Raw genomic sequence first — 27,850 nt, forward strand, 5'->3', positions numbered from 1 at the left:
GTAAATTTTGAAGCAGTCTAATAGGTCCATGGGTTCATTATTCTTATTTGTTTACTTTCTACATGCTTGAGGTCTTTTTCAGAATTAACAAATTAGCATATGTAAACAAATAAATTGCTCTGTGCCTGTCCTGTCTTCTAGAAGAAATACCACTCGTAGTTGTCACAGTGTTCTGCCACTGCTAATAAGGCTGATGAAGATTATGATGATGCTATTCTAACCTTGTAACTCATACTTTATACCAGGTACTATGCTGCTTACCAACATGATGGGTAAGACAAGCAGAATCTCTGCCTTCATCATTTACAGGAGTACAGAGAATATGAATAAAGAAATAAAACTTACACTTATAAAACTATAAACCATAGTGAGTGTTATGAAAGAAAAAAAGGTGCCGTAATACAGAATATTGAGTTAAGTCTTTATTGAGCACTTATTTGAGTATGTGGTAAGTGCTCAAAATCTTTAAACGTACTCCCTCAAGGATTGGTAAATTATCCCATTTACCTATGAGGAAACTGAGGGATAATTATATTTTAAATCTAATAAATGGCAGTGCCTTTTGTATTTGTGTTGTTCGATCTTAATATTTGATCTGATATCAATATTTACTCTCAGCCAAAGTTTGAGTAGGTTAAAACGTTTGAGCAGAATTTGGTAACAGCAAATGTTGTCTTTCCAAGAATCTAACTGTCCCATAAGGAGCTTGTTTGACTTCATTATTAGCCAACTAACTCAAACTGTAAGAAGGTTATGCCAGATATAATGTTCTCCCTATTTCCACCATGTTATTCCAGATAGTCTATTTTCCACTCAGGAGTCAGTTCATATCACACTACTCCTTAATACTATCCCTTAGCTTCACATTCCACTTAGAAGAAAAAAGCAAAGTTCTAACAAAGACCTCTACCACTTACTCCCCAGTGCCAATCACTATGGTCTCATGCCAGTTCCCTAACAAGCCAAGTTGTCCCCACCATGAGCTCTTTGTGCTTCCTTTTCTCTCTGCCTGGAATTTCCTTTTTCCTAGTTTACATATGACCTTCTTCCTCAGTTTCTTCAGATATCTGAGAGAACTTCTCTCACCATCCCAATATAAAACAGCACCACATTTATCTGTCTCCTTTACTCATATTTTTCTTCATACCACTTACCACCACCTGGCACATGTTATATCTATCAACATCTACATGTAGTTTGTGGCTATCTTATTAGAAAGCAACCTTAGAGCATGTAAACAATGAGTAGGAAAAGAAGTCTGTCAATAACTTAAGAGAGGCAGAACATCATGTGTCACAGAAGCTGAGGAAGGAGAGGAGTGAATATTAGAATGTATACTTGAGTAGAATAGGTGGGGTGAAAGCCAAATTATAGGATGTTCGAGTACAAGTACAGTGGAAGTGCAGGAGGAAACCATTTAAGAGCATTGTAATGTTTACATTATGAGAAGACATAAAACTCTAAGTCAAGATATGAAACAAAATCAAGCAGTTTCCTAATTAATAAAACTCGTAATAGTTTATATGTACATCAGGCTGAAGTGAATATTGTGCCATATCCACTACCAAGTAACACAGGTTTATGAAATAGTGTCTTAACTGTGAAAAATACTATATATTAAATGATGCTTTTCAGTTAACCAACCAACCAATTATGCTTTCATCTAACCAACTATTCTTTGCAAATGTGCAGTAAGTTTACCTAAATCCTAGACCTCTGCATTTAAAAATAACAATTGATCTACATTTCAATATAAGAGTACAATCATAGCTGCCTTTTCCAATAAAGAATGTCAAACTATGACATATCATTCCTCCCCAGTATCTACTACATACATTTTTCTTCAGTGTAACTATAAATCTTTTTAATAATACATTTTTCCCCTTAAAAATATCTACAAGGAAACTTTTCAGTTATTTTCCAAATTTTTCTTTACATCGAGGCATAATTAACATATAACATTGTATTAATTCAGGTAAACATCATGACTATTCAATATTTGTATATATTGCAAAATGATCACTACATTAAGTCTAGTTAACATCTGTCACTGTACATACATACAACACCATACACCAAATTTTGTATTTTAGACAAGAAAATCTACATTTGCAGCAAGTATTAGGGAAACTGTTGTTCTAAAATTGGTATTGCTTACATCAGAGGAAAAGACAATTTTTCTTTTTAATTATAGTAATTCAAATGATATTTTAGAGTGAAATGATTCCCCTTTTCTTCTTTCAAACTTCACCATTACTGAATTTCAAGAATAATAATGATGTGATGATTTTTTTTAAATATAAGGATGACAGCCTTTAAAGATATTGGTAATAGCTAACATTTTCAAAGCACTTCATGATTTATTTACACAGCTGTTTAAGGTAGATTGTCTTATTTAATTATCAGATCACACCCTAGGAGTTAATATTATATATAATGAGTCCTAGTTTAACAAGAAAACTGAGTTAATAAATTGCAGAATATTAGAAGCTAGGTATTTGAACTTTTGAATTCATTACTTTTTCTATGGCAATTCTCCCCTAGATAAACATTAAGCTTATAGCTAATATGATTTCTCTGCTGTTTCTAGATACATCATTAAATGCTACCAGTATAATCAAGGCTATTTGAAATACCTGTAGCCTGACTCTTTCTGCATGTTAAATATTTGTTATTATGAGAAAAGCATTTAATATACTTATCTTCCCTTAGGAAATAACTTTAATCCTAAAAAGAAAACCTTAGGGTAAATTCCATAAAGGGAATCCCATGCTTGTCACTAATCCCTATTAGAAAAATACCTTCACAAGTCTTCAAATTGAAAAACCTATGTGATAAAATATTAAAATTTAGGGCAAAGTTGTGTAGCATGACAGATGTAATTGGGGGAACTTTTTTATAAACCTTTATTCTCCATTTTCCAGAATTTATTCAGCAGAATTAGTCTGCTAGGGCATCCTTTACGAAAAGGTGCTGTGAAAACATAAGGCATTTAATATTCATTCAGTGCTATAAATAGTATTAGGCATCTACTAAGTGTCAAACATCTTTCCTTTAAATTGTCCATGTCACATAGATTAAAGCAAGTAAATATTTTCCTTTTTACTTTGTTAAAGCTTAATTACATTGAGTAAGTTAGATATGAGAGATAACCATAAGCCATTGAATATAGTCTAGTAAATACGGTAAATTTTATAAACATTAAGTAATCTGAAATTTTAATAAACACAAACAAGAAACAAATTTCATTTGAGTGATATCTGTTTTAATCATGGTTTCTTTTAACATTAAGCTAATAACATATATAGTTTATATGGTTTTGATTATAGTTAATAAATATAATATTCTTTAACCAACCAGTAATCAACAGTGATTATTTAATGTAAATGGAGCAAAACTTATTACCCAAAGAGACTTTATCTACTCAAAAGAAAATTAGCAAATTAAGCAGTAATTCAAAGGATATCAGGAACTGAAACACCATGCCAGGCAGCACTTGGAAAAATTTGCTGTGCCAGATTCCCAGTGTATCTATTAGGTGTCTATACAAAATCACAGCGAATGTCAGAGCCAACAGTACAAACCACTTCTGAGAAATGAAACTGAGAATAGAAAGAATGCTGGACCTAGTAACATACCATTCTGTGGATTGCCATACATTTCCATCTAAAATGCCAAATGCCAAATGGTACATTCACAGATAATTTGAAATTTGTATAATTTGCCAAAACATTTCTATAAATGTAAATAATAACTGAATAAGTGACCATGCAAATTATCTTTTATTTATCACCTCTCCTTAAAAGTAGGAGCATATTTCAAATGTTTCCTTCACTTTGCAATAAAAAGTCTTCTTTCTTTACCTTAAACTCTTTTACAAAGATCTGAAAAATAATATGTTCTTGTATGGTAGTCCTGCTTAAATAATTTTTTGTTATTTGATTCTTTAAAAGAGAAAGCCCTTCTAAATATGTTGAATAAAAATCAATGAACAAAGCACAAATGGTCTCTACTCCATAACTAAGCATTGATTTTCCATCTAACATTGCCTTAGATGAGTACGTTTACCCCACATCAACACGTTCACATATCTGTCTTTGCCAGAATAACACTGTTCATCTAAATTTGTTTGCCAGAAATTGCACATCTTCCATTAATCTTTGAAAGAAGAAAGATGTGGAAAGATTTGGCTTTGTTTAATTTCTTCTCTATGCATAAATTCATGCTAGGAGGAAATTACAAAATAAGTTTCCTTTAGGGAATTTTCAAATACTGAAATTATTCAGTATTTAATGACAAATGGGTCCCTTCTGGAAATACAGTAGCTCCTGCCTTCCTCGCTGCTTTCTATAATTTTATTATTATTTCAGAAATTAACTTATCCTCACAGGGGAAGATTTCACAGACCATGAAAAAATTATCAAAATACATAAGAAAGTCAATGTTATATAAAAAATTAACCATCTCCTATACAACCCCTTGCTTTCCACTCTGGCTGGTGAATTGCAGTTGTGAGTTGTGGTCATCTAGTCAATTAGTTTGCTAGTGAAGCCTTTCATATTCTTTCCAACTACAATTGAAATATAATTCAGTTCTCCAGATTTAATGCTCTGGTATATTAGCTACCATCCACATATTAGCCTTATTAAACCCTTTACTTTTATTTAGTCCAAAAGAAAAATAAAAAGTCACTTAAAGAACAACATACTCAGCTGCCTGTTTGTAGTGCTTCAAGTCTTTCTTCAAATTTTTGTTCTCATTTTCTAAAAGCAAATTCTGAGTGTAGACATCTGGAACATTCCCAACATCTCTAAGTTCAGTTACTCCCTTCTGTATTAACTCATACCTAGAATAAAATCAAACAAAAGGCTTTATGTTGCTACTAAATTGACTTAATTTATGGGCAATTCAAAAAGTTAAGTATTAGAGAATGTTTATAGAAGTTAGTTGCAGTATTTTATAAATTAAAAATAAACATTCATAATATATTTTTTTAATTAAATACTAAATAATTGCTAGGTACAAATATCTTCATGATGCATAAAATACAACTGAACGTCTCCTGTTTCAGACACTAATCTAGACACTGGAGAAAGTTAAAAAGATCCAAGTTCCTATCCAACAGTCTCTACTCTAGTGTGGATGGTGATATCTAATATGAAGTAAAATAAAGCAGGGTAAGAGGGATAAAGAGACCAAAGTGGAGAATGAGGGGGGCTGTTTGTGCTATTTTATACAGGGTGGCAAAAGTATGACTGACAAAGTGGTACCTTGAGCAGAGAACTGAGGAAATGAGGAACTAAGTAATGTGGATATGTGGAAGAGGAACATTATTGGCTGACAGAAAAGTAAGCCTAAAGGCTTGTAACAAGGAGGTGCCTGGCATGTAAAATAAAAGCAAAAGGCCAGTACATCTGGAGTATCTGGAGCCAGAGCCAACTAAGTGAGCAAGAAAGGGAGTGATGACAGATGGGTCAGGAAGACCTCAGGGAGCCAGAGAGAGCAATGTGGTTTTACTCTGAATGACAGTAAAGTCATTGGAAGGCTCTGAGAGACAAGTGACACTGATCGGATTTATGTTTTAGAAGAATTAGTGTGGCATCTGTTTGAATAAACTGACTCTAGAGAGTAAGAGTAGAATCAGAGAGGCTAGTCAGGAGGGTGATGCAACAGTTGAGGAAGAGAGAATAGCAGACTTGAACAAAGTTGGTAGCAATATCATGAGAAATGGGTCCCTTCTGGAAATGCTGCAAAGGCGGAGCCAACAGGATTCTCTTATGGAGGCTGTTAGGTGTTGCTTAAAAAGAGAAGTCGAGAGTTCGATCGGTAGCGGTAGCAGAGAGCGGACCCCAGGGGGCCCTGGGCAGCCCCCCAGCCACCGCCGGCCTAGTTAGCATCAAACCCCGGGAGGAGCTGCGGCTGCCGCAGCCAGCCCCAGTCACCATCACCGCAGCCATGAGAAGCGAGGCCGAGACCCAGCAGCGGCCCGCCGCCCCCACCCGCAGGACTGCCAACACCAAGCCTGGCACCACGGGCAACGGCACAGGGAGCGGCGGCCTGGGTGGCCTCACATCGGCTGCGCCTGCCGGCGGGGACAAACTCATCACAACGAAGATTTCGGGAACAGTAAAATGGTTCACTGTAAGAAACGGATATGGTTTTATCAACAGGAATGACACAAAGGACGATGCGTTTGTAAACCAGACTGCCATACAGAATAGCCCTAGGAAGTCCCTTGGCAGTGTAGGAGATGGAGACACTGTGGGGTTTGATGTTGTTGAAGGAGAAAAGGGTGCGGAGGCAGCAGATGCTACAGGTCCTGGTGGAGCTGCAGTGCAAGTCAGTAAATATGCAGCAGACAATAACCATTGCAGACGCCATCCTCATTGCGGGGGTCCTCCATGCAACTACCAGCAGAATTACCAGAATAGTGAGACTAGGGAAAAGAAAGAAGGATCAGAGAGTGCTCCTGAAGGCCAGGCTACCGCAGGTGATGGTTCACACCTTACTACATGTGGAGACCCTATGGGCATTGACTACAGTATGCCAACCCTACTGTGCGGGGAGAAGTGACGGAGGGTGTGGACAACCAGGGCGCAGGAGAACAAGGTAGACCAGTGAGACAGATGACAGATATGTGTCGGGGTTACAGACCACAATTCTGCAGGGGTCCTCCTCTCCTAAGACAGCCTAGGGAGAACAGCAATGAAGAAGATAAGGAAAATCAAGGAGATGAGACACAAGGTCAGCAGCCACCTCAACGTCAGTACTGCCGCAACCTCAACTACCGATGCAGACGCCCAGAAAACCCTAAACCACAAGATGGCAAAGAGACAAAAGCAGCCAATCCACCAGCTGAGAATTCATCCGCTCGGAAGGCTGAGCAGGGTGGGGCTGAATAAATGCCGGTTTACCATCTCTACCATCATGAGGTTTAGTCATTCAACAAGCAGAAATGAATATGAAATTCCAGCAATAAGAAATCAACAAAAGATTGGAGCTGAAGACCTTAAGTGCTTGTTTTTGCCCATTGACCAGATAACCAGAACTGTCTACATTATCTATGCAGCATGGGGTTTTTATTATTTTTACTTCACGATGTCCCCTTTTGGTAATGACAAGCATATTTTTTTTAAAAAACTGTTTTTTCTCAATATAACTTTAAAGGTTTTAAAATTAGTTCATATCTGGTCAAGTTGAGATTTTTAAGAACCTCATTTTTAATTTGTAACAACAGTTTACAACTTGATTTTTTCAAAAAAGTCAACAGCAAGCACCTGTTTATAAAAGTCTTAAATAATTTACAAAAAAAAAAAAAGAGAGAGAGAAGTGGAGGATGACTTCAAAGTTTTTGGCTGAGCTATAGACAGCCATTTACTAATGCAGCAAGAACTGGGTGGTTAGAGAAATCAGAATTGTTTCCCTTCATGTTAAATGCAACATGACTACCAGGCAAACAAGTGAAAATAAATATTGGATATATATGTACAAAGTTCAGGAAAAGTCAGGTAGACTTCTTTTACTTTTTTTCAAACTGTAGATTAAATCATTCAATTTAAAGCTGGGGATGGATAAGGGGAAAAGGAGGCATTACAATTAGCACACATAATGTGGGGGTGGGGGCATGGGGAAGGCAGTAGAGCACAGAGAAGACAAGCAGTGACTCTATAGCTTCTTACTACACTGATGGACAGTAATTGTAATGGGGTACATGGTGGGGACTTGATAATGGGAGGAATCTAGTAACCAAAATGTTGCTTATGTAACTGTATATTAATGAAACCAAAATAAAAATAAATAAATAAATTAATTAATTAATAGATAAATAAATAAATACAGTGCAAATTTAAAAAAATAAAGTCACAAAACTGGATGATGCCCACTAGGGAGTGAATGTAAAGAGAGAAGTGAAGTCCCAGGACTGTCTGAATATGGGGAAGAAAAGGAAATACTACCAAAGAGTAAGAAAGAGAGGAAACAGTGAAGTAGTAGGAGAACATGAGAGCACTGTGGCTCAGGGAAGAAGAGAAAGAAGTATTCCAAGAAAGACCAAATGAACAACAGTAACAAACGCTGCGAGGAAGAATAAAAGGTGACTGAGGATCAGTCACTGAATTTGGCAATCTGGAATCACTGAAAAAGTTTTAGTAGATTCCTGCAAATGAAAATGGAACTAGAGTAGATATGAGAGTAGAAAATAATGAATGAAAACAAACTCTTTCAAGGAGATATACAGTGAGGCAGAGCCTAGGAAATCAAGATGAACCTAGAAGAGGATCTGGAGTTTGGGCTGTTTTGTGTTTTTTTTTTTCTTTTGATACAAGACATATTATTGCGTCTCTGTATGTTTATGGGAATGGTATGGCAGAGAAGGGAAAACTTTACAATGCAGGGAAGATAGGGACAATTGTAGGAGGCAATGTCTCTGAGTAGGTGAGAGCAGTTGGGATCCAGTAGACAGAAGAGAGTTGATCTTAGATGATAGACAGTGTGTATGGCTCAGCCTCTGAACAGGAGAGCAGCAGAATGCCTGAGAAGAGGCGGAAGGTTGGTAGAGAGGGAGGCAGAAGTCGTGGAACATTTCTTCTATTTTCTGTGACATAAGAAGGAATATCAGAGAAACACATATAGATTTGAAAATAATTACAATTTTAATCAGTATATGTAACAAAGCTAAATTAAAAAACAATCTGACCATAAAAAAAATTTCAATTAAGTTACTAACAAAGAATTGTCTGTTTGTTATAGATAAGCTAAGTATTTAAATGTTTAATTATCAGTATTCTCATGTTATAAATCTTTATTAATATCTTACACATTAATAGCCATGGGTTTTTGTGTTAAATAACTTGTCTGACATAAAAAAATAAATAAACCAGAAAGAGAAACCCTGTAGAATAATCAAAATGTCAAGATAATTGAATCAATATTAAATAATATTTGCCACAATTTATAAACGAACAAACAGATAACCGTTTAGTCATAAATTCTCTATTCTATTTTATCCATATCTGGAATGTGATTTATATTTGTCTCAGAAGAGAAGACATGAGGATTGATTGAAGTATTGGACCATAAAGTTTTTCTGATGGTAAATTGGTTTCCAGAAACTGGCTTTATTTAATGCAGAAAAAATCACTAAAGAAATTATTTCAATAAGAACAAAAAGTTATATATAGTCCTCTAAATAAAATGTTATATGAATATAGCATGTGCTAAAATAAGCACAAATCCAAACATAACACAACTTAACACATACTATATCATATATACCTTAGGGCATTCAAAAATAACTTTTCATGTAAAATTTCTACAATCCATATAAAAGTATGAAAGATGACTTTAAATTCACTACAACTATTATAATACTGTAAGATAACTAGGAATCTTAATGTACAAACTCCAGAAATACATTTCTCAGTAAAATTTACATTTTCCTAGAGATTTTTTGGGTTTTGTTTCAAGGGTTTGTGTGTGTGTGTTCTAAAGAAATATCCTGGCCTTCTTATTTCTTCCTCATTATTCATTAACCTTTAGAATAAGACTGAAAAGCATTCAGAGGAGAAAAAAGTTTGTTATAATTATTAGGAACTAGAAATAAAATTTACCACCACAACTGCCAATGAATTTATTGCCAATAAAATTACATTAATGGTACTCATATTTACCATAAGGTCCATAGATACTTAGAATTATATAGAAATAGAGAATATGAATGCATTTCAAGGAGAAAATGTATAGGCTTTCATAAGATTTATCTCATACCAAAAGAGTTTAAGATCTACTGACATGAATGATGAATAGTATGATAGAATTTCAGTAAACATATAAATGGTGTCATAAGAGTAAGGGTTATTTTTCCTTCTTAATGGCACCAAAGGCATAAGATACAGAAGGCAGGGAAATAGCCATCTAGATAATAAGAAGCATCAGATGAGAACTTTTCTTCCATGTTTTCAGAGAGAGTTAGGAAAATACTTCACATACGAAGACAAAATTCCCTTAACTACTGCCCAAACTGAGGATGTTGGAATCCCCAGAGCCATCATGACTTCTCACTGCAGAAGCAGTCTTTCATAGAACAGATAGATATACACAGTTTGAACAAGTTAAGTACTGGCCCTATGATTCCTCTAATTAACATGGAACACAGGCACAAACTTGGTCTGCAAATTAAGTTTTCCTTAAGTTTTTTCAGTCTCCAATCAAGCTGAAAGGGACCTCTGTGGCATTTTTTCCAAGATTCCCTTGTATAATTCCACAGTTCAACAGTGTGGTTAGGGTCTCAGTCTTTAAGATCAGCCTGGCCTGAGATGACTCTGCCATTTACTGTCTGTGACTGCCTGCGACTGTCTGCTACTTAGTGAGACAGATTTCCTTACCTCTTTCAACCCATTTCATCATCAATATAATGGAGATACTACAGTGCCTTCCTGCTACACATAGTTGTTGAGAGAAGTAAAATAAATGCCTGAGAACATACTATACAAAAATGATACAAAGTATGAGTGATAAGCCTCAAGCTTCATCTTCTTAAATATTTTTAAATCATTCATATTTAATATTATATTAATTTTAGTTACAAAATTTAAGTTATGTTAAATATTTACAAGGGTGCCTTGATAATGCATTACATATACAAATCTCTGTATATATATTTACAAAGCTCAAATGCACAGTAAAACTTAGCATAATAAAAGAATCACAACATTCCTGTCTTTAATTCAATCCTGATTGGGGAAAAAAAATTCTTACAACATGACACATAACCAAAAGCCAATTCCTAATCACCTGAAGAAACAGCAACAAGTTTAAATGCTAAAGAAACAAACAGTCGTATAGTATTCATTGATACATGTAATGCATACACAACACCACACATACTTCCCACACATAGTACACAAGAATAAAGGATTTTTCAAGGTAATTTTAATTCTACTTTCTGGCTTTAAAACTTAAATGTTTCCAGAAAATTATAGCTGCATGCCCATGTTTGAGTAGCAATATACCAAATTTTATTGGTTAAAAGAAACAATATTAACCCTTTTTTGCAAAAGTATTATTAAAGGAAAATTATATTAAAATATGTAAGTTTTATTATGAACTTAGAATCTCTTCTATATTTAAGAAAAATTAAATTAGTAATTAAATATTATAAATAACTGCCCTATTACTCATGGCATTTTTATTGCCACCCAACTTTTGGTGGAGAAGTAGAAACAGAGGCCAAACTGAACAAAATCAGGGATTGAACAGGAAGTAAAAGAGTATAAAAAATAAAGAAATTTGAGACCTTGTTTTCAAAACATTTGGCTGTAAAGGGAAGTTAGATAGAGTAGGAGGTAATAATAGGAAAAAGCAAAGAAGAGCAAGAACATGTTTCAGGTGAACGAGTTCTGACAGTGTTAAAGTCAAAGGGGTCCAGTGGAGGAGAGGAGATGGTTGGCACATGCTCAGGTAAGAGTGGATAGCATGCACTTCCATATTTTTCTCCATTTTTTAGTTCCTTCCTTTTTATACCCCCCAAGAAATTATCATTATTCATAGACTTCTTATAAAATGTACTTAAAAATATCATTGACTAAACTCACAGTATAGAATTTTTTGTGGCTCACAGAAAAAATTCCTACATACTCACCTACACATATACTATCTTTCATCTTTTTTTCTTTTTTTTGTAAATAGCCAGAAATTAAATATTTAAGAACTTGCAAAAAATGCTTTCCAGGTTATAAGGTCTCCACTGTGACTAATTAACTTTGTTTGCTGTTACAGCATGAAAACAGCCATAGACAATACCTAAACAAAAGGTCATGCTGTATTCCAATAAAATTTTATTTATAAAAACAGGAGGCAGGCAAAATTTGGCCCAAGGGTCTTAGTTTGCTGACTCTGGATTTAAAGGATTTACTGTAATTTTTGTTTGAGGATTTGCAGAACATAAGTCAAATTTTACTGCTTATGTTTTTTTCTTTTCTGTGGTTTTTTTGTCTTTTTTAAACCAATGAAGGAGGACTCTTATTTTGTCAACTTCTGTGAGATTAACAATAGCAATGATATGTTTTTCCCATAATAAGAAATGATAAAAATAACATATTTAATATTGTGATAGTTCTATTATGCAAAGTAGGTAAAAGTTTCTGATAAAAGTCAAAATGTTTCATGTAAAATAAAAATAAACAAGACAGCATAATCTCGTTAAAACAATTTGTAATCTCATTACAAACTGGCAGCTAGAGAAAAAGGATAAAATGATTTGAACCCCAGTATTACTAAACTCATACAATGAAGAGATACTTTACACAAATTTTACTTTGTGATTGTAATATTATGGTAAATGGTATGTTTACATAGGGGTCCTATAAATCCTAGTACTATTTCCTAGTAATTTCCTGAAATTTCATCTCAAGTCAAATTGCTAAATCTAAAAGGACACTATAACTGTGAAGATTATACTTCATTGCAGATTTCTCCAAGAGAATCATTTCACACTCTGGACTGGAGAAACACATATGCACTACATGTACTAACACATATTTTTAGGAAAAAAAAAAGATAACTGAACCACATTAGTCTTTCATTTCATTAGTACTGCAAATTAATCATCTACCTCATTTTACAAAAATGTATTTCTAATACATTTTGTAATTATTTCTTAGGGACAGTTTATAAAAATCATTCACAAGATTTACAGATTTAATAGGAACAGTATTATTTTTCTACCACCAAACTTGCTCTTTTTCCTAAACTGCATTAGTGACAAGTGGTTCTCCTCATTAAATTTATTAACATTTGATTCATAATTTAAAATAATGAAACTGATTTCTTCAATGTCCATGGTCCCAGTAGATGAAAACCAAAAAAGGCAGAAAATTACATCACAGTTGGATTACCCCTATACTTGTATTGCTCTTATATTTAAAATTAGAATTAAACTCAAAAATACTATAAAGATCTTTATGTACCATATTATTCCTTCTTTATATAACACAAAATGGCTTTTCAAGATAAAAAATATTGTCATATCCAATTATTTAATAATATTTTGTTAAAAAATGCTAGGACTCTGGAAAACATACCTGGTGACATTAGTGCTTTGGCAAAGGAATAAAGACAGCATGCCTGATGATTTTCATAACCACTAAGTTATTAAAATTTTCAGTTTTAACAAGAAAACTTTCGTGTTTAGACATCATTTGAAAATGTAGTTCTACTTACTTCTAAATGAAGGAATACTTATAGAAAAAGAATCAATTGTATGAATGAGAAGGGCCACCACACTATAAATAAAACAAGCAAAGTAGTACTGTTAGTAAGATGTCTTAATGCAGGGAGTAATACCTTTAATAATTATACAAAAGATATCAACATAGTATTTCACAAATAGCTTTGTATCATATAACTCCAAGAGATATTCTATTTTCTTGATTTTTGAAAATCTAAATTTGAATATTTAGGAGAGATATCTATATTTTACTTAAAAAGGGTTTTAAATGACTAGCGTTGAAAAAATTGATTTCTTTCAAATTATTATCCTGATTATATATTTGTGTGTGTATGTGTTGTGGTTTCAGTAGCAGGAATCCATCCATTTTACCCATTTTGTATGATCTGAGTGACTTCAAATTCTCAGCTGAAAATATTCATGCTAAATACTGTTAGTACTTCTACAGAATCATTTATCCATCTAATTGATTTACCATTCAGACTGAAAGCAATCAAGAGTTCTGGTCATTCCCATTTTGATTAGGAAATTGCAGAGAAAGTCTTCTATTGCTTCAGGTACTGCGTGCTTTGAAGGAAGGACTGTTTTCTGCTCCTGAAATTTACATGTGCAATTATTTAATTTGGAAACATCAAAGCTTTAAATAATTGTACAGATAGGGTATTCATTCATTCATTCATTTTTTTTCAACTATTTTTGTTGAATGTTATGTTCCAGAGGCTATTTTAACTACTAGGGATAAAGCAGTGATGAAAACAGACAAGACTTGGTCTTCATATCTAATAATCAAGTAGACAGAGACAAAAATAACTAAATTAAAAATAGACTTAAGCAAGGGAGAGCCATGTATCTATGTGTGGAAAGGCAGGTGTATGTGTGGAATGGTCTGCTATGTGAGTGGCATGATGAAGGAAGATTTCATTGATCAAGCGGCATATGAGCATACATCTAGAGAAGAGAAGAAGTCATGTTCCCAATACAGCACTTAGGAAGTATGAAGGCCCTGAGACATGAGTGTTGGATTGTCTGAAGAACAAGGAGGTCAGCTTGCCCTTTCAATAGCATATAACACATTTAAAAAAATAAAAATAATATATTGACCTTTTAATTCTTTTAACTATTCTCATTATTAAAAAAATGATTTTGCTTCTTTGATATTTAGAAACACTATGAAACAAATTATATGCAATGGAGGAGGCTAGCACTACTATTTCATAATGGAAGTAAATAAGTCTATCAAGTAGATCAGGAGTGAACTGTTCTTACAAATCAAGTTTATTAGAACACATCCATGCCCATTTGTTTATATCCTGTCTATGGCTGCTTTTGTACTACATGAGACAGTGACAGTTGAGTAGGTACAACAGATCCTATAGCTCTCAAAATCTAAAATAATTACTATATGACCCATGGAGAAAAAAACTTTCACTCTCCTCAAGTAGAAAAATGGAGATATTTCAGCAATGAAATATGAAATTAGGAGAGGCATAAAAACTACCACATCATATAAGTCAGTATATAAAATCAGTCACATAATGGGTAGATTCTTAAAAATACCAACAGGATCAGTGCTTTCATAGTGCATTAATTTCTTCTCATTAGCAAGAACTCACTAATCTAACTGCAGATGGTTTGAATAGCCAGATCTATTTTTCACATACAGAAATTTAGCAGTGGACTTCTTTTCCTAACTTGGTAATGGTAACATACCAAGTTACATAGAATGCACATAATAGTTACATAGAAATTCAGTGAAGAAAGAGAATCTTTGTTGCCCTTACAAGTTCTTTTCAAAAGTGCTATACATAATTCACTCCTGATGTTAACTGCTAGTAGCTGCTATGAAACTCAAAACAATGATGAGTTGAAGCAAATATTGGGGGGCTTCAGAAAATTCCTGACAAATAAATGGCTAGGGTTTTAAAATGAATTTTTGTAAAGCTCAATCAGAATAATTTGGAGGGTCTTTTGTAAGGTCGTTGTTGAGATACTATGTAACAATGTTGATTATGTGCAGGACACCATATCAAACATCATGGGAGATGCCAAAGAGGCAAAGAACAGCATGTCTGCCTTCAAGTCTTTGCAATGTGGTAAAAGATTTTATGTAAAATTGTTAGGTAAGAGCAACATATAGCTGGAAGCAAATATTCATTCTACAATAAATGTCACTTAGGCATTTTTAGTCAATAAATTTGGATATGATATTTAGGATGAGATGAACCATAGCTGAGGGAATGAATCAGTTACACGGGAGGAAAAGGAGGACAGAAAGACTGTACCTGCTCTAGCTTCTAAAGATGTCTGTGGCCTACTGTCAGGTATGTTTGTTTGTATGATTGTAACACACCTGGTAGATTCCTACCCTCTCAAATCAATGTTTCCTACCTCTTCTTGAATATGTGTGATACGCACATTTTGAAACATCCAGAACAGAAATCCAACCACCTGAAACTGCAATGTTTCTTACTTACAGATCAAGATTTATAATCCTATAAATATGCTTATGTATCTAATCCACAACACTTCTGTAATATACACATTCCAAGCTTTAATGTGATTATAAATGTCCACGTAATAGTCACCCAATATATATTTGCTGAACATCTCCAATATGCCAGGCACCATGAAAGGTGCTAGGAATTAAATATTATTGAAGACACTGTCCCTATTTCAAGGAACTGAAAGACTAGTTGAGTAAAATACAAAACATCCCACACCATAATATTTGGTAAAATTAGTTCTAAGAAAAAAATCCTAATATACTAAGCATTTCCTGTAGGCTAAATATTTCTATGAAAAAAAGACACAGAATGCCTACAAAACAGATTGGAGAATCTGTTTATAATATCAAATTCTGTACATGAGTGTTGAAAACCTTTGGTGTAATCTCTACAGAAATTAAAAGACAGCATTCTAAAGGAAGATGTTATTTATTGCAGTCATGCAAGAGTGTCCATGATTTGGAAAATGACAATTCAAAGAAGAATAAATATGACTACTTAAAGCGAAGGTCTGAGGATAAGGAAAAGGAAGAGAAAAGGGTATAGCAGGTAATAGGGCTGCATGTGGAAAGTAAGATGAAGTACTTAAAGTTTAAATGATTTTCAAAACTTCACATAAAAACTATGGACTACAGTTATATTCAAAATTCTCACCAAAATTTGAGTATCTGTAGCCTGTTCTTGGGCAATCTGAATCACTTTTGCCAGATCTTCTTCACCTTCTGGAATGCTAACATTGTCATCTGGTATCTAAATCACAGAAAAAGAGAAGGCTAAGAAGAGTGAGCAGGAATACAAAAATACCTTATTTAATTCAGCAATAATTTTTCCTAACAAAATAAAGGAATAAAGAAACATACTTTATGAAACACACTATCATTCTGAAGTTCTGTGAAAAATATATAGCTAATAAGCAGGAAAATTTCTGACTTCCTTGTAAACATCATTTAGTGTCACTTCTAACAAACTCGAGATTAGCTCATGGGCATCTGCTTTTATCTATAATGACAAATACAGTCTAATAACTCTGATGAAAAAATGTTAGTCTCTTCATTCCATATTTTCTCCACCATTATTGTTTCATAACTACTAGTCATTACAAATCTCTAGTTTATTAAAACAAAACTCACTGCCTTAATATTAAGCTCTTAGAAGAAAGTAATCAACTCTAATTCTGATATTAAAGATAGTTAACATATTGTATGTTTCTTATGTGATTGCAGTTCTAAGCCCTTTACATTTATCAGCTCACTCAGTAATTTCATGTAATATATATTATCTCCATTTTACCATCAGTAATATCTATCTCCTATGTTTCTTCTGTCTTTTGCTTGCTCAGACCACAAAAGGCCAGGCTTACATTAACACAGTTTAATTCTCTGTTTCTGGTCATCTAGGAGTGACTCTATCCCCCAAGTCTCAGAAATAATTATAGGTCCCATGAGAACAATGAATTAAACACAAAGTTTGAGATAGGAACCACATTAGATAGTATAGCTAAGCTAAAAGGAAGTACAGGATCTGAGCTCTGAGCTCCACCTAGGTAGTGGGAATCTGGGAAACCCTGCCAAGAGAAACTAGATGACAAAGAATGCATCCTACACAGAGCTAGACAGAGACAAGAGACCTGTAGTACAGACCCACTAGGCAGATAATAAGGAGGTGACTATGAAGGACAATTAACAGGAGAAACAAAAGAGCAAGATGTATTAAGCAATCTAAATTTTTAAATAGAATTTTCATACTTCACTCTTAACCACCTGATATTAGCTAAATTCAGTTGAAAAACTGGCATCTCTTAAGGAAAAAACAAAAGAAAATTAAATTAGTATTTCACAAGAAAAACTGCAATGTATTTATAGAATACCTAAAATGAACAAATTACCTCTTTATATTCATAATCCTCTTCAGATCTTTCAGTTATGGTGACCTCTGAAATCTTGTCAAGTTTTAATCTTAAAATATGTGGACTAAAATAATTATGTTTATAGCTGATTTGACCTTAAAGTACAGTATTAGACCCTTATCTCTTACCAAATTGATAAATGCATGTAATTAAAGCTCTTTTTAAAAATTTTCTCTATACCACCTATAAATGTTTTAAAACAAAATATTTTAATTCTCATTCTAAATTATCATTCTACAATACAACCCCAACCCATGAAAAATTACCTAAAGACTTCCAACATGATTTGAAGGCTTACAAAAATATACACAGTATCATAAGATAATATAAATTAGAAAGAGATAAGAAAAATGATGAACAGAAAAACTACAACAATAAATTTTTCAAATTTATATCAAATTCATAAGGCAGTGTGACTTTTTTATTTGGTTTAACAATATTATGAATGGAAAAAACAAAAGCATGCCAATATTTAAATATAAGCAAAAAATACCTTTCGATGTTTTGATTAATAAAAGTTACTTAAAACTCCACTTTTTTTCTTATATACCTCAGTTTTAAAATTATCTTCTCAGGAAAGGCAGCCTAATTTTTAAGCACATACAAACTATATAGTAATCATAATTCAGTACCTCATAAATTATAAAGAAATCATTAAAACATCAATGGAAATTATTCTAATTAAAAATTCTAACAGCACTGGTATTAAGACTTTCAAAAATTACAAGTTATTTTAATTAAAGATGAAAATTTCAAGATGACATTTAATTTTGAAAGAACAAGATATATCAGTAAAGCTATTTTGTTGGTTGCTGGACTTAAATTTTTTTCAAATGTACAGACTTGATTATGCCAAGTGTAAAAATTACAAAGTTAAACACTTTAATGCACAGTAATGGTTATGAAAATCAACGATGAGATTAGCCTACTTTACTTTTTGCTTCTGGTTACAAGAAATTTTTATTCTGTCTTCCAAGAGTTAGCTGAAAGTGTATGTAACAATTTCTGCTGCTTGTAATAAGAACTGATAACACTTACATAGTATTTAATAGAAGCCAGGCACTTCCCTAAGACTTTTACAAGTATTATCTCACTGCATCCTCATCCTACCTACCAGGTTGGAATTATCATCATCTCCATTTTACAGATCAGGCCTCACAGGGACCAGGTTACATAGCCAGGGCCTAACAGAACTGAGAAGCAGACCCAGAAGTTAAGGTTTCACAATGCTTATACTACCAGTCTTGTAATTCCGTATGGGTTTTCTGTGCTATGTAAAAACCTGAAGTGTTTGCCAATTATCTTCCACACAGTTCAAAACCTCTCAAAGACAGGTAATACATTCTTCTTACTCAGCCCCATCATAAGCAATAACTCTTCAGTTTGCCTTATCTGCTTGAAGAGATTCTTAAGCCTAGTTCTTGTAACAAATCCCCAGGAACCAAATACCTGTCAAAAGGCCAGTACTTTTATTGGCCAACATGAATCTTACTCAACAATAAAATGAAAAGTAATTTAGGCTCAAAAAATAACAAATTAAAAGTAGGTTAAACTAGCACAAGATAAAAATATTTCATACCTAAAGTTGATCCCGTAACCTTGAACTCACCAATACTGAGTACCAGGAGTGAAGTACCTACCTATATTAATTACCTATTGCTGTGAAACAGTTTCCAATAGCATTTGCCTCACTCTCCCTTAATCGTTTGTCAGCAGCTTCCTTAAAGATTATTGGGCTTCCACTAATAGTCTGTTCAAGGTATTTCAGCTTTTACTAACATACTACTTAAAGTACTTCCAACATTTGCCCTATGTTCAGTTCCAAAGCCACACTGATACTTTCAAATATTTCTTATATTAGAATGCTACTTCTAGGAATGAAAATCTGTGTTTTTTATATATTCCTGAAGACCAAACTCCCCAAAACTGAGAGCTTAAAAGAACAACAAGCATGCATTATCTCACAGTTTCTGTGGCCAACAATTCAGTAGTGACTTAGCTGGAGGATTCTGAATTGGCGTCTCTCATGAGGTCCCAGTCAAGCTGGCAGCCAGGGTTGCAGTCATCTGAAGGATTAGCTGAGGCAACAAGATCCACTTTGAAGATGGCCCACTGACATTATTGGCTGGAAGTCTAGTTCCTCCCCATGTGGGTTCTCCAAAGACTTCTTAAGTATCCTCAAGACATGGGAGCTAACTACTTCCAGAATAAGCAATCCAAGAAAGTAAAGTGGAAGCCACAATATCTTTATAACTAAGCCTCAGTCACATGTCATCAGTTATCCAATACCCTATTGGTTGCATAGCTCAACCTCTTCAATATGTTAGGGGACTACACAAGAGCATGAATACCAGAGATGAGGATCACTGGGCATCATTTAGAAGGTTGGCTACCATACTACCTTCCAAGATTTTAAGGGTATTAAAAGAATTAACAGACATAAATCATCAAGAATGGTGCCCTGGTTAATGCTATACAAGTGTTTGTTACTATTTTCCTTGTTCTGAATATAGATGAGTACCTATGGAGAAGTTTCATAAGTCACCCATGGCCCAGTTCCACCATACATTAAGATGAATGGATAAATAAAAGACGTACTAAACCTTTTTCCTTCTCTATATTTATGTTTTTCTGACACATTTTCACTTGAGATAAAATTTCCTGAGATTCAGCTACAGGAAGCCAGCCTCTTTTTCTTGGAAAAGTATGGCCCCTCCTTCAAGACAGCTACTAGAAGTTGATTTTGTAAGAAGTGACTTGTCTTTAAATCTCCAGAAAAGCAACACAATCCTTTATCATTGTTCATACCATAGTAAACTTCAAAGAATATTCCAGAATCATCTGGATAAATTTTAAAACTGCAAATAGGCCAACTGACAAGATTATTGTGAAGAAGAAATGCCAAAGTATAAGCTGCTAAACATGGGAATATGTAGAGTAAAAAAGTGATTCATACTTAAAGTTTTGGAAATACCAAACAACACTTGCATACTGCTACCCAGAAAATATTCAAGGCAACGGTTTTCAGCCACTAATATGCTGTTTCCCATAACCAAAAAGATAAAGTGAAAAAAAAGCTCATTTTATAAAGTTTAAAAAGTACTGTCATATGGACCATGACCACATTTATTCTCACAACAATTCTATGCAATAGTACTGCAGATACAGTTATCTCTCAGTTGAAAAAAAAAAAGGCAAGAAACTGGATCAGGAAGATTAAGAGATTTGTAAAAAAAAAAATCACCTAGCTATAAGTGACAAAGACATGCTTCTTGAATAACAATATAATGAATTTTCTACTGTACCATACTGTTTCTAAAATGACACAACAGGAATATGAAATTTTTACTAATAACCCAAGGAACTTTCACCTATTTGTTTTCCAAATTCTCAACTGTTCTGTTACGAACAGCTAAACTCAAATCATTTAACTAGCTGAATTTAAAGGAGGAAGAAGTATAAAACAGCCACAGGACTACAGACCCAAAGATTAAATTAACCAAGGGCAAGAGATTAATAATAAAAGGCCAAGAAAAGGACAAGCACGCAAAATAGGAATCACTATTTTCAATTGTTATTTTTAGTATCCACAAAATGATTTGAACAGAATCTTTCCAGAAGCAACTCAATTGAAATATGATGTTGCAGTATTTCTGAAGAAATACATGTACGTCGGTATGTATGTTTCAATGCATCTATCTGACTAGCTGGCTAGCAACAAATGGAAAAATGTACAAACGAATCCTCAAACAATTCTGTGGCAGTTCACAAATTTGCATACAGTGCAAAATATAAAAATAAATGAATATGGAAATTAGAGGAGAAAGGGAAACAGTAGAAATAAGATAAAGATTCAGTATATGTCAAAAAATGTCACCAACTTTGTTAACCATAAGCCACAAGTTTGACTCAAAGCTTCCCAGCAGTCAAGGTAAACAGGGGAATGTAATCAGATACCAATTCCATATTCATCCAATAAAAACAGATGAGTTTCTGAGCAGATGTGTAATTTCTGATTCCAAAGCCTGAGAGAAATTACTCTTAGGTTCTCACAGAGAACACATTGTGGATTGTGCAGATATTGATCCCTTTGAACCTTGGGAGAGCCACCAAGACAGAGTGAAGCAGGATCTGATAAGAGTACCATGTGAGAAAAAGGTTGGAAAGCACCGCTTTAGAAATAGTATTGCCAGAATGGAAATGGACAATTCATGAAGAACTGCCTGAAAGATAAAGCCCTTACTCTGGTTCTACTTTAACTGTACAACTTTTGCATCTGTAATGTAATCTCACAGGTGAGCCTGTTCTCCAGAAAATGCCCATACAATTAAAGTGGTCACAGTTCTCATGCAGTTATTTATCCACTGCAGAATAATGAACTGGCATTTTGGGCTAAAATCAGTTTGTTAACACCAAGCTGACTGTAAGCCGTTACAAAACTCCCCACTATCTGCCTCGTATTCCTTCAAAGAATATCTTTGAACTTCATTTCCAAATTTCATTTCTTTTCTGCCCTATTCCCCTCAAATATGGATCCTGCCTTTCTGTTTTGACACTTAATATGGTGCCTGGTTCTCTACTCTGCTTTCCAGGCTGTGGCTCCCCTTCCTCCCACCTGCAGCTGCAGCCCACAGCCCACCTACTGCTAGAGCAGGTTCTGTATTCTAGGGCAGAGTCTACCCTCACACCGAAAGCCCCACTCCTCCATAGCTCCACTTGCTCTAGAAGGAATGTAGTAGTACCTATGATTTTGCATGGTATTAATCATCTCCTGTCACTTGGTCACAATGGGTGAACTAATTGGTAGTTTCTGCATTGGTAGAGTCTGCACCAAATCCTGACCTTATGGATCCTACCAGAAAATAGGTCATTGTACACCCACACTGAAACTACCAGGGAGCCCTGAACCCAACACAGTACTACAGAAGACACAACTGCAAGAAGCCTCAGAAAAGAATTTCAGCTGGCCTAGTAGAGCAGGGCTTGAGGTGACAGTTGGTATGACAGGGTCACAAACAAGGTTCTGCAAATGGACCACAGCCAGAAAGCTATGATCAATTTTCAGATGTAAGCAGCATCCAAAGTTCCTCACACACTGGACTCTTCCATTGCTGCACTTGCAGGTAGTGATCACTGCCAGCAGCAGCATCTTTATAAAGAACTGGGGTGAAACATATAGCTAATTATATTTTACATGATTTCCCAAAGCCACTATACACAGAAATTGCTTTGTGATCTTTGCCATCACTGCAGAGTCAATGCACCCAGAGGCAATCTGAATTCTAGCCTGGCTCCTCCATGATCAACACTTTACTTACTAAATTGAAATAAAAGTATGGTAAATAGCAAACATCACAGTTATGTTCCCTTTCGTAAGAATGCCAATTTAAATAATGTAAGTTAACTGAATGTTAGAGACCAAAGATGGCAAATAACTGGCATGCTTCCTGCCACTTTCCCCATTGTTGTTTGCTTCCTGCAGTCTTTCCCACTGAGTCTTCAGGAGGTCTCAGGATTCTAATTAACACCACATACCAGGGAGCCACTACCAATTCAACAGACTTGGCAAGAGTCGAAATTTATTGGCCACCCCTGCCTTAGACAGCTATTGCGTATTTTCTGCCTCAGAAGCTGGAAAATGACTTCCTTTCAACACATGACTCGTAATTCTCATAGTACATGGTGGTATAATTTTTTCCAACTTCTAAGCCAAGAGATCCAAAGATATGGGCTCCACATACTATATTATATATACCTCTATCTGACAATATAAAGGCTAGATGTTATGATACTCACCTATAGACTTGTTACCCCAGTCACAGTCCTTAGACCAGCAATGGGAGCAGCACCTGTGAGCTTGTTAGCAATGCAGAATCTCAGCCCTGACCAGGATTTACTGAATTAGAATCCTCATTAAAGATCCCACATCATTGATTCATATGCACATTAACATTTGCCTAGACTAGAGGACACAGAAATACAATCTTTATCTTTCCAAATAGCCTATGACTTTCATGCGTGTAAAACTCAACACTCCAGGTTTAGTAACATGCCTTTTGCTCTACATTCTACATTGGACTATCTATCTTTTTTATCTGAATATATGTAGGGTGCAAGTAAGCACCCAGGGGCACATTCAGTTTTCCAGTGACAATAAGAAATACCCTACTTGAGTAAATAATGCCATTTAGGATTTTACAAATATATTCTCACTCAATACTACAAATATTCCAGAGAAATAACATTTTATAACATGGGGGTAGGAGGAGGGGAAGGGAGGGGTTACTAAATGTTAAAAACCATAAATAACAAAATAATTTTTTAAAAGACAAATGTTCAATTTTAATTAAACAAAATTATCAGTGAACACTACTACTGTAATAAAAGACTGGCTAGGGATGTAACTTACAAAGACAAGCAGGCATCTTAGATGGAGTATCAGTTTAGTATGATCACAGTATTTCAGGTGATCAGTTTAGTGGAATCCTTAATTTTGCCTTTTCAAAAACAATTGACTTTGGAACTGAATTCAGAGTTGATTAGCCTCAAATGACAGGCTTAAACTCACTGAGCCCTCAGAAATTACTGTTGGGGCCAGAGGAGACCTTTTCAGTGGCCAGCAATTTGGCTTCCATGACCTAAGAAGCCAAACTCTTAGTGTCAGAATAATACCTAGAAAGATGAAAAATAATCAAAAGCTAATTAGGGGAGCATTCAATCAATACAAGTGGAAGTAGGTAACAAAAGCAGTACTTTGGGCCTCCACTTTCCTAGTGTCCATGTATTCCATTTTTCTTCCTTGAACAAGGTCTTTCTTTAGACAAGTAGCAACAAAATCAATTAAGCATTAGCTTTCTTAGTACAATTCATTCTAGTCTGCATCTCCCAAAGGGATTAGGCACTCTCAGGTGTCCATAGCCACACATTAATAGGCAGCCCCAGGTCACTACTGTAACTGAAAACCTCACCCAAGTTATACTGATTTCTATTAGAGAATTCACTCACAAAAGATAACCAACCTTCTTTACAAATTCTAGAAACACCTACTTGGCCCTTTACAAATTGCACAGTTAAAACCTAGCCTTCTATTTTACAATATTGCAAATACCTTTCCAACGAAGAGTTCTACAGAAGACTCATCTATTTTATGACTAGATTTCTTAAAACTCTAGAAATAGTTAAGAAAGACAGAACTATGTGCATGTGTGTTTGTATCTCGCTTTGTGGAAGTTTAGAACATAAAAGCAATGAATACTGTGAAAGCTTTGGGAAAAAAACAGATGACACTATTACATCCAGAAAGCTACAAAGGAGGGGTGTTGCAGGGGTAAGAATTCTTTTTCCTGATCACATTCTCTGAACTGTTCTAAGGAATATGGGGCTTTTAACTAATAAGCCATTCCCCCCACAGTGGATCCTGGCTATGCTTCTGGTTTGGGCCACTTTAGAATGTGCATGTTCTTTATTTTCAAATATTTAAAAGCAAAGAAAATTGTGATTTCCTGGAGAATTAGAGTCAACCTCTTCCAAAACCTTGCTCAATAACAATACCTTACCTAATTTTCTAAGGCACATCTGTTCAGTCACAAATAAGCGAAGTGCAAAACCAAATGCAGCAGATTAGAAGTGAGCGAGTATATGTCTCAAGTAGAGAGTATCAGACTGCTGATTCATTTGTGTATATTAGAACTTTTTTTACCCACTTCAATAGCTCAATTACATTACCTACGAACTAAAAAGTTTAAACCCAAGAAAGTCTCACTTCAGTAACTATTATAATTGCCTTAAGAAACAATGTCAAGTAACATTATGCCATCAACTCAATTGCGCATGTTAAGAGAGCCCAGGCATACAGGGATAACTGGCATTCAAAAGTGATCCACAAACTTTATTTTAACTAGAAGTTAAAGCCTCTCCCATGACTAAACCTCTTACCTGAACACGGAATGTAGGAAAACTGACTGGTTAAATGTTTAAAATTTTTTATCCCCTAATTACCCTTTCGTTAAATCCAAAATAGTAGCCAGTAGCCTTTCACAAAGAAAGAAGGAACAAAAGTAAAGCGGTTGGATAATTCACAAACTACATACCTCAATCCTGAAAAGTTAGAGTTGCTTGTATTTTCATGGGATTATTTGGAGAAATCTTTGAAGGATAGGGTTTTTGTAAACTGCTATCTGTTGGCAGCTGTGACTCAGGGACCTCCCTGCAAATTAAGTAAACCTGATTTTCACTGTTGAACCTTGTGCTGTATTTGAGTCCCACCATTTATTTCACAGAGATGTGTGCAAAAAGTTACTTCATTGTGTTCGTTTCATGTTAACAATTAAACTATGTGTTATAGAAATCATTTTAATACAGGAAAAAATAAGATGCCTGGTTGTCATTCACTAGCAAGGTCACTGGATAACTTTATACTTGATATACATAACCTCTAAAAAAAAATGTTGACCCTTTTTTTAATTTTAAAAGGAATTTTACTGGAAAAGCTTGTTAGAGCTATGAAGAGTATAAAACCTCACATTAGAGCACCCACAAATTTCATTCATACTGACTTCAAAATATTCAAAGCTACATTCCTGTAAAAATCATGTTTGCATTGAATAAAACACTACATTTATTTTGATCTTTTCAACTTACTTCTTCAAAGCCCCTTGTAGCTTTTAATGTATACTGAGTATACTAGTATACTCAATATTCAGGTATACTAAGACTGAGTCAGGACAGATTAGCAAGTTTGTCAAAGCCCACAAAATCAATCCTTGCTGGACCTCTGAAGTCTCCCATTAGAGCTGAGACATGAGTTGGACAGAAAAATAAGCTAAGGGAGATTCTGGAGATTTCTTGATATGTTTAAGAATAAAACTGATAAACATCTCTCTCCTACCTGCCTGCAGAAAGGAATAGTTATCTTTTTCTCATGAATTCCCCCACCCCACCTCATCCTTCCCCCCAAACACACAAAACTCTCCAGTACAATCTATATGCCTACAGGGGGAGACTCAAAACCCTTACAAGATCTAGTGAACCTAATTATTCACATATGGCTATTCATTTTTTCTGATATTTCCATTGATAATCGCTCATTACTATCTGGTTCTTTCCTAAAATCTCTAAGCCTTGTCAGCTTACCAAGGTCATCATTTAGTTGCTAAAGAAAAAAAAAGTAATTATTAAATAGCCAAAATTGAAACTAGCCAGGAAGAAGTCGATGCTACCAAAAAAACACTTTAGATTGGTCAATCGAACCATCCACAGGATTATGGGTTGGATACTCTGAGCTTCAGCTCGTTTAAAGCCCAAAAGCAGAAGTCTTGCCCTAATCCCCAAACTTTCCCGATTCGATTTGTTGGGAGGGTATACTGGAGGTTTGAGGGGTGTGGGGTAGCTATTTAGGATAACCACTAAGGGAAAGCGGCTGGGATCAATTGGCTGCACCGCCTTTCATAAAACTTCCATCCTAAATTTGCTGAGTGGTTAAGTGCGAGACTCCTGAAGGTCTTCCAACTCCTCTTCCAACAGGAAAGTGGCAGCTTAACAGCCCTAGAAGGCGAAAAATTCAGTGGGAGGCTCAAAGCGGGGCGCGCTGGCGGGCACGCCGCCTTGACAGTCAACCTGCCTTTCGGCGTTCGGTGGCGCAGGGCCTCGTAAAGCGCCCCCCAGTGGGCAGCCCGCGCCCTCGCCCCACACCCGTTACCGCGGCCGGCACCCGGAGGCCGCGCCCACACGGAAGGATACGCTCCAGGTAGTAGGCGCCCTCGGCGGCCACCGCGTCCGCGGCGTCCCCGGCAGCCGACGAGCCCAAACCCAAAGCTTCTTCCAGAACCCTCGAGGTGGCCATCCCTTGCCGAGCAGCCATCGGCGGCGCGCCCGGCCCTCGCCCCCGGCCGGCCCCCCGCGTCCCTAGGAACCACCGTTAAGACGCTGGGCGACGACCCCACGCAGCTCTCGCGAGAGCCAACAGCCCCCACGCCTCACCCCTCCCGCCAGGCCAGCCCCGGGCACAGTAGGGCTGCCCAGCCCGTGGCGTCGGTGCCCTCTGCGCCCCTCCGGGTTACCGCGGCAACGCCGTTGCTTAGTTACCCTGAGAGGGACGCAGCCTCTGGAGTGGAGGAGATCAGATGGGAGAAACTGCGGGCTTGGATGACATTTTCTTACCGAGGCAGCTTGGTTATCTTTCGTTTTGACCCTAGCATTTCTTTCTCACATCATTTT

The 27,850-nt window shown here is 35.5% G+C and overlaps 1 protein-coding gene and 1 pseudogene across 6 annotated transcripts in view; one reads left to right on the forward strand and one right to left on the reverse strand.

Moving 5' to 3' along the window:
• The window catches only part of SPAG16 (sperm associated antigen 16), a 981,678-nt gene extending 954,095 nt beyond the window's left edge, over window positions 1-27,583 (reverse strand). For 3 of the 6 annotated variants that reach the window (XM_073218142.1, XM_073218143.1, XM_073218144.1), the window contains exons 1-5: window positions 27,374-27,579; window positions 17,615-17,661; window positions 16,384-16,479; window positions 13,701-13,819; window positions 4,709-4,846 (exon numbers count right to left, since the gene is read on the reverse strand). In XM_073218142.1, coding sequence (XP_073074243.1) covers window positions 4,709-4,846; window positions 13,701-13,819; window positions 16,384-16,479; window positions 17,615-17,661; window positions 27,374-27,494 — 521 coding nt within the window. In that variant the 5' untranslated portion in view covers window positions 27,495-27,579. Of the gene's footprint in view, window positions 1-4,708; window positions 4,847-13,700; window positions 13,820-16,383; window positions 16,480-17,614; window positions 17,662-27,373 lie in introns of all 6 variants that reach the window. The other 3 variants (XM_073218145.1, XM_073218146.1, XM_017649078.3) reach the window with 3 other exon arrangements.
• LOC118966987 (Y-box-binding protein 1 pseudogene) lies at window positions 5,956-7,041 on the forward strand (annotated as a pseudogene).
• Window positions 27,584-27,850: the final 267 nt, after the last annotated feature.

Source organism: Manis javanica, chromosome 12 (genome assembly GCF_040802235.1).
Source record: "Manis javanica isolate MJ-LG chromosome 12, MJ_LKY, whole genome shotgun sequence".
Classification (NCBI taxonomy): Eukaryota; Metazoa; Chordata; class Mammalia; order Pholidota; family Manidae; genus Manis; species Manis javanica.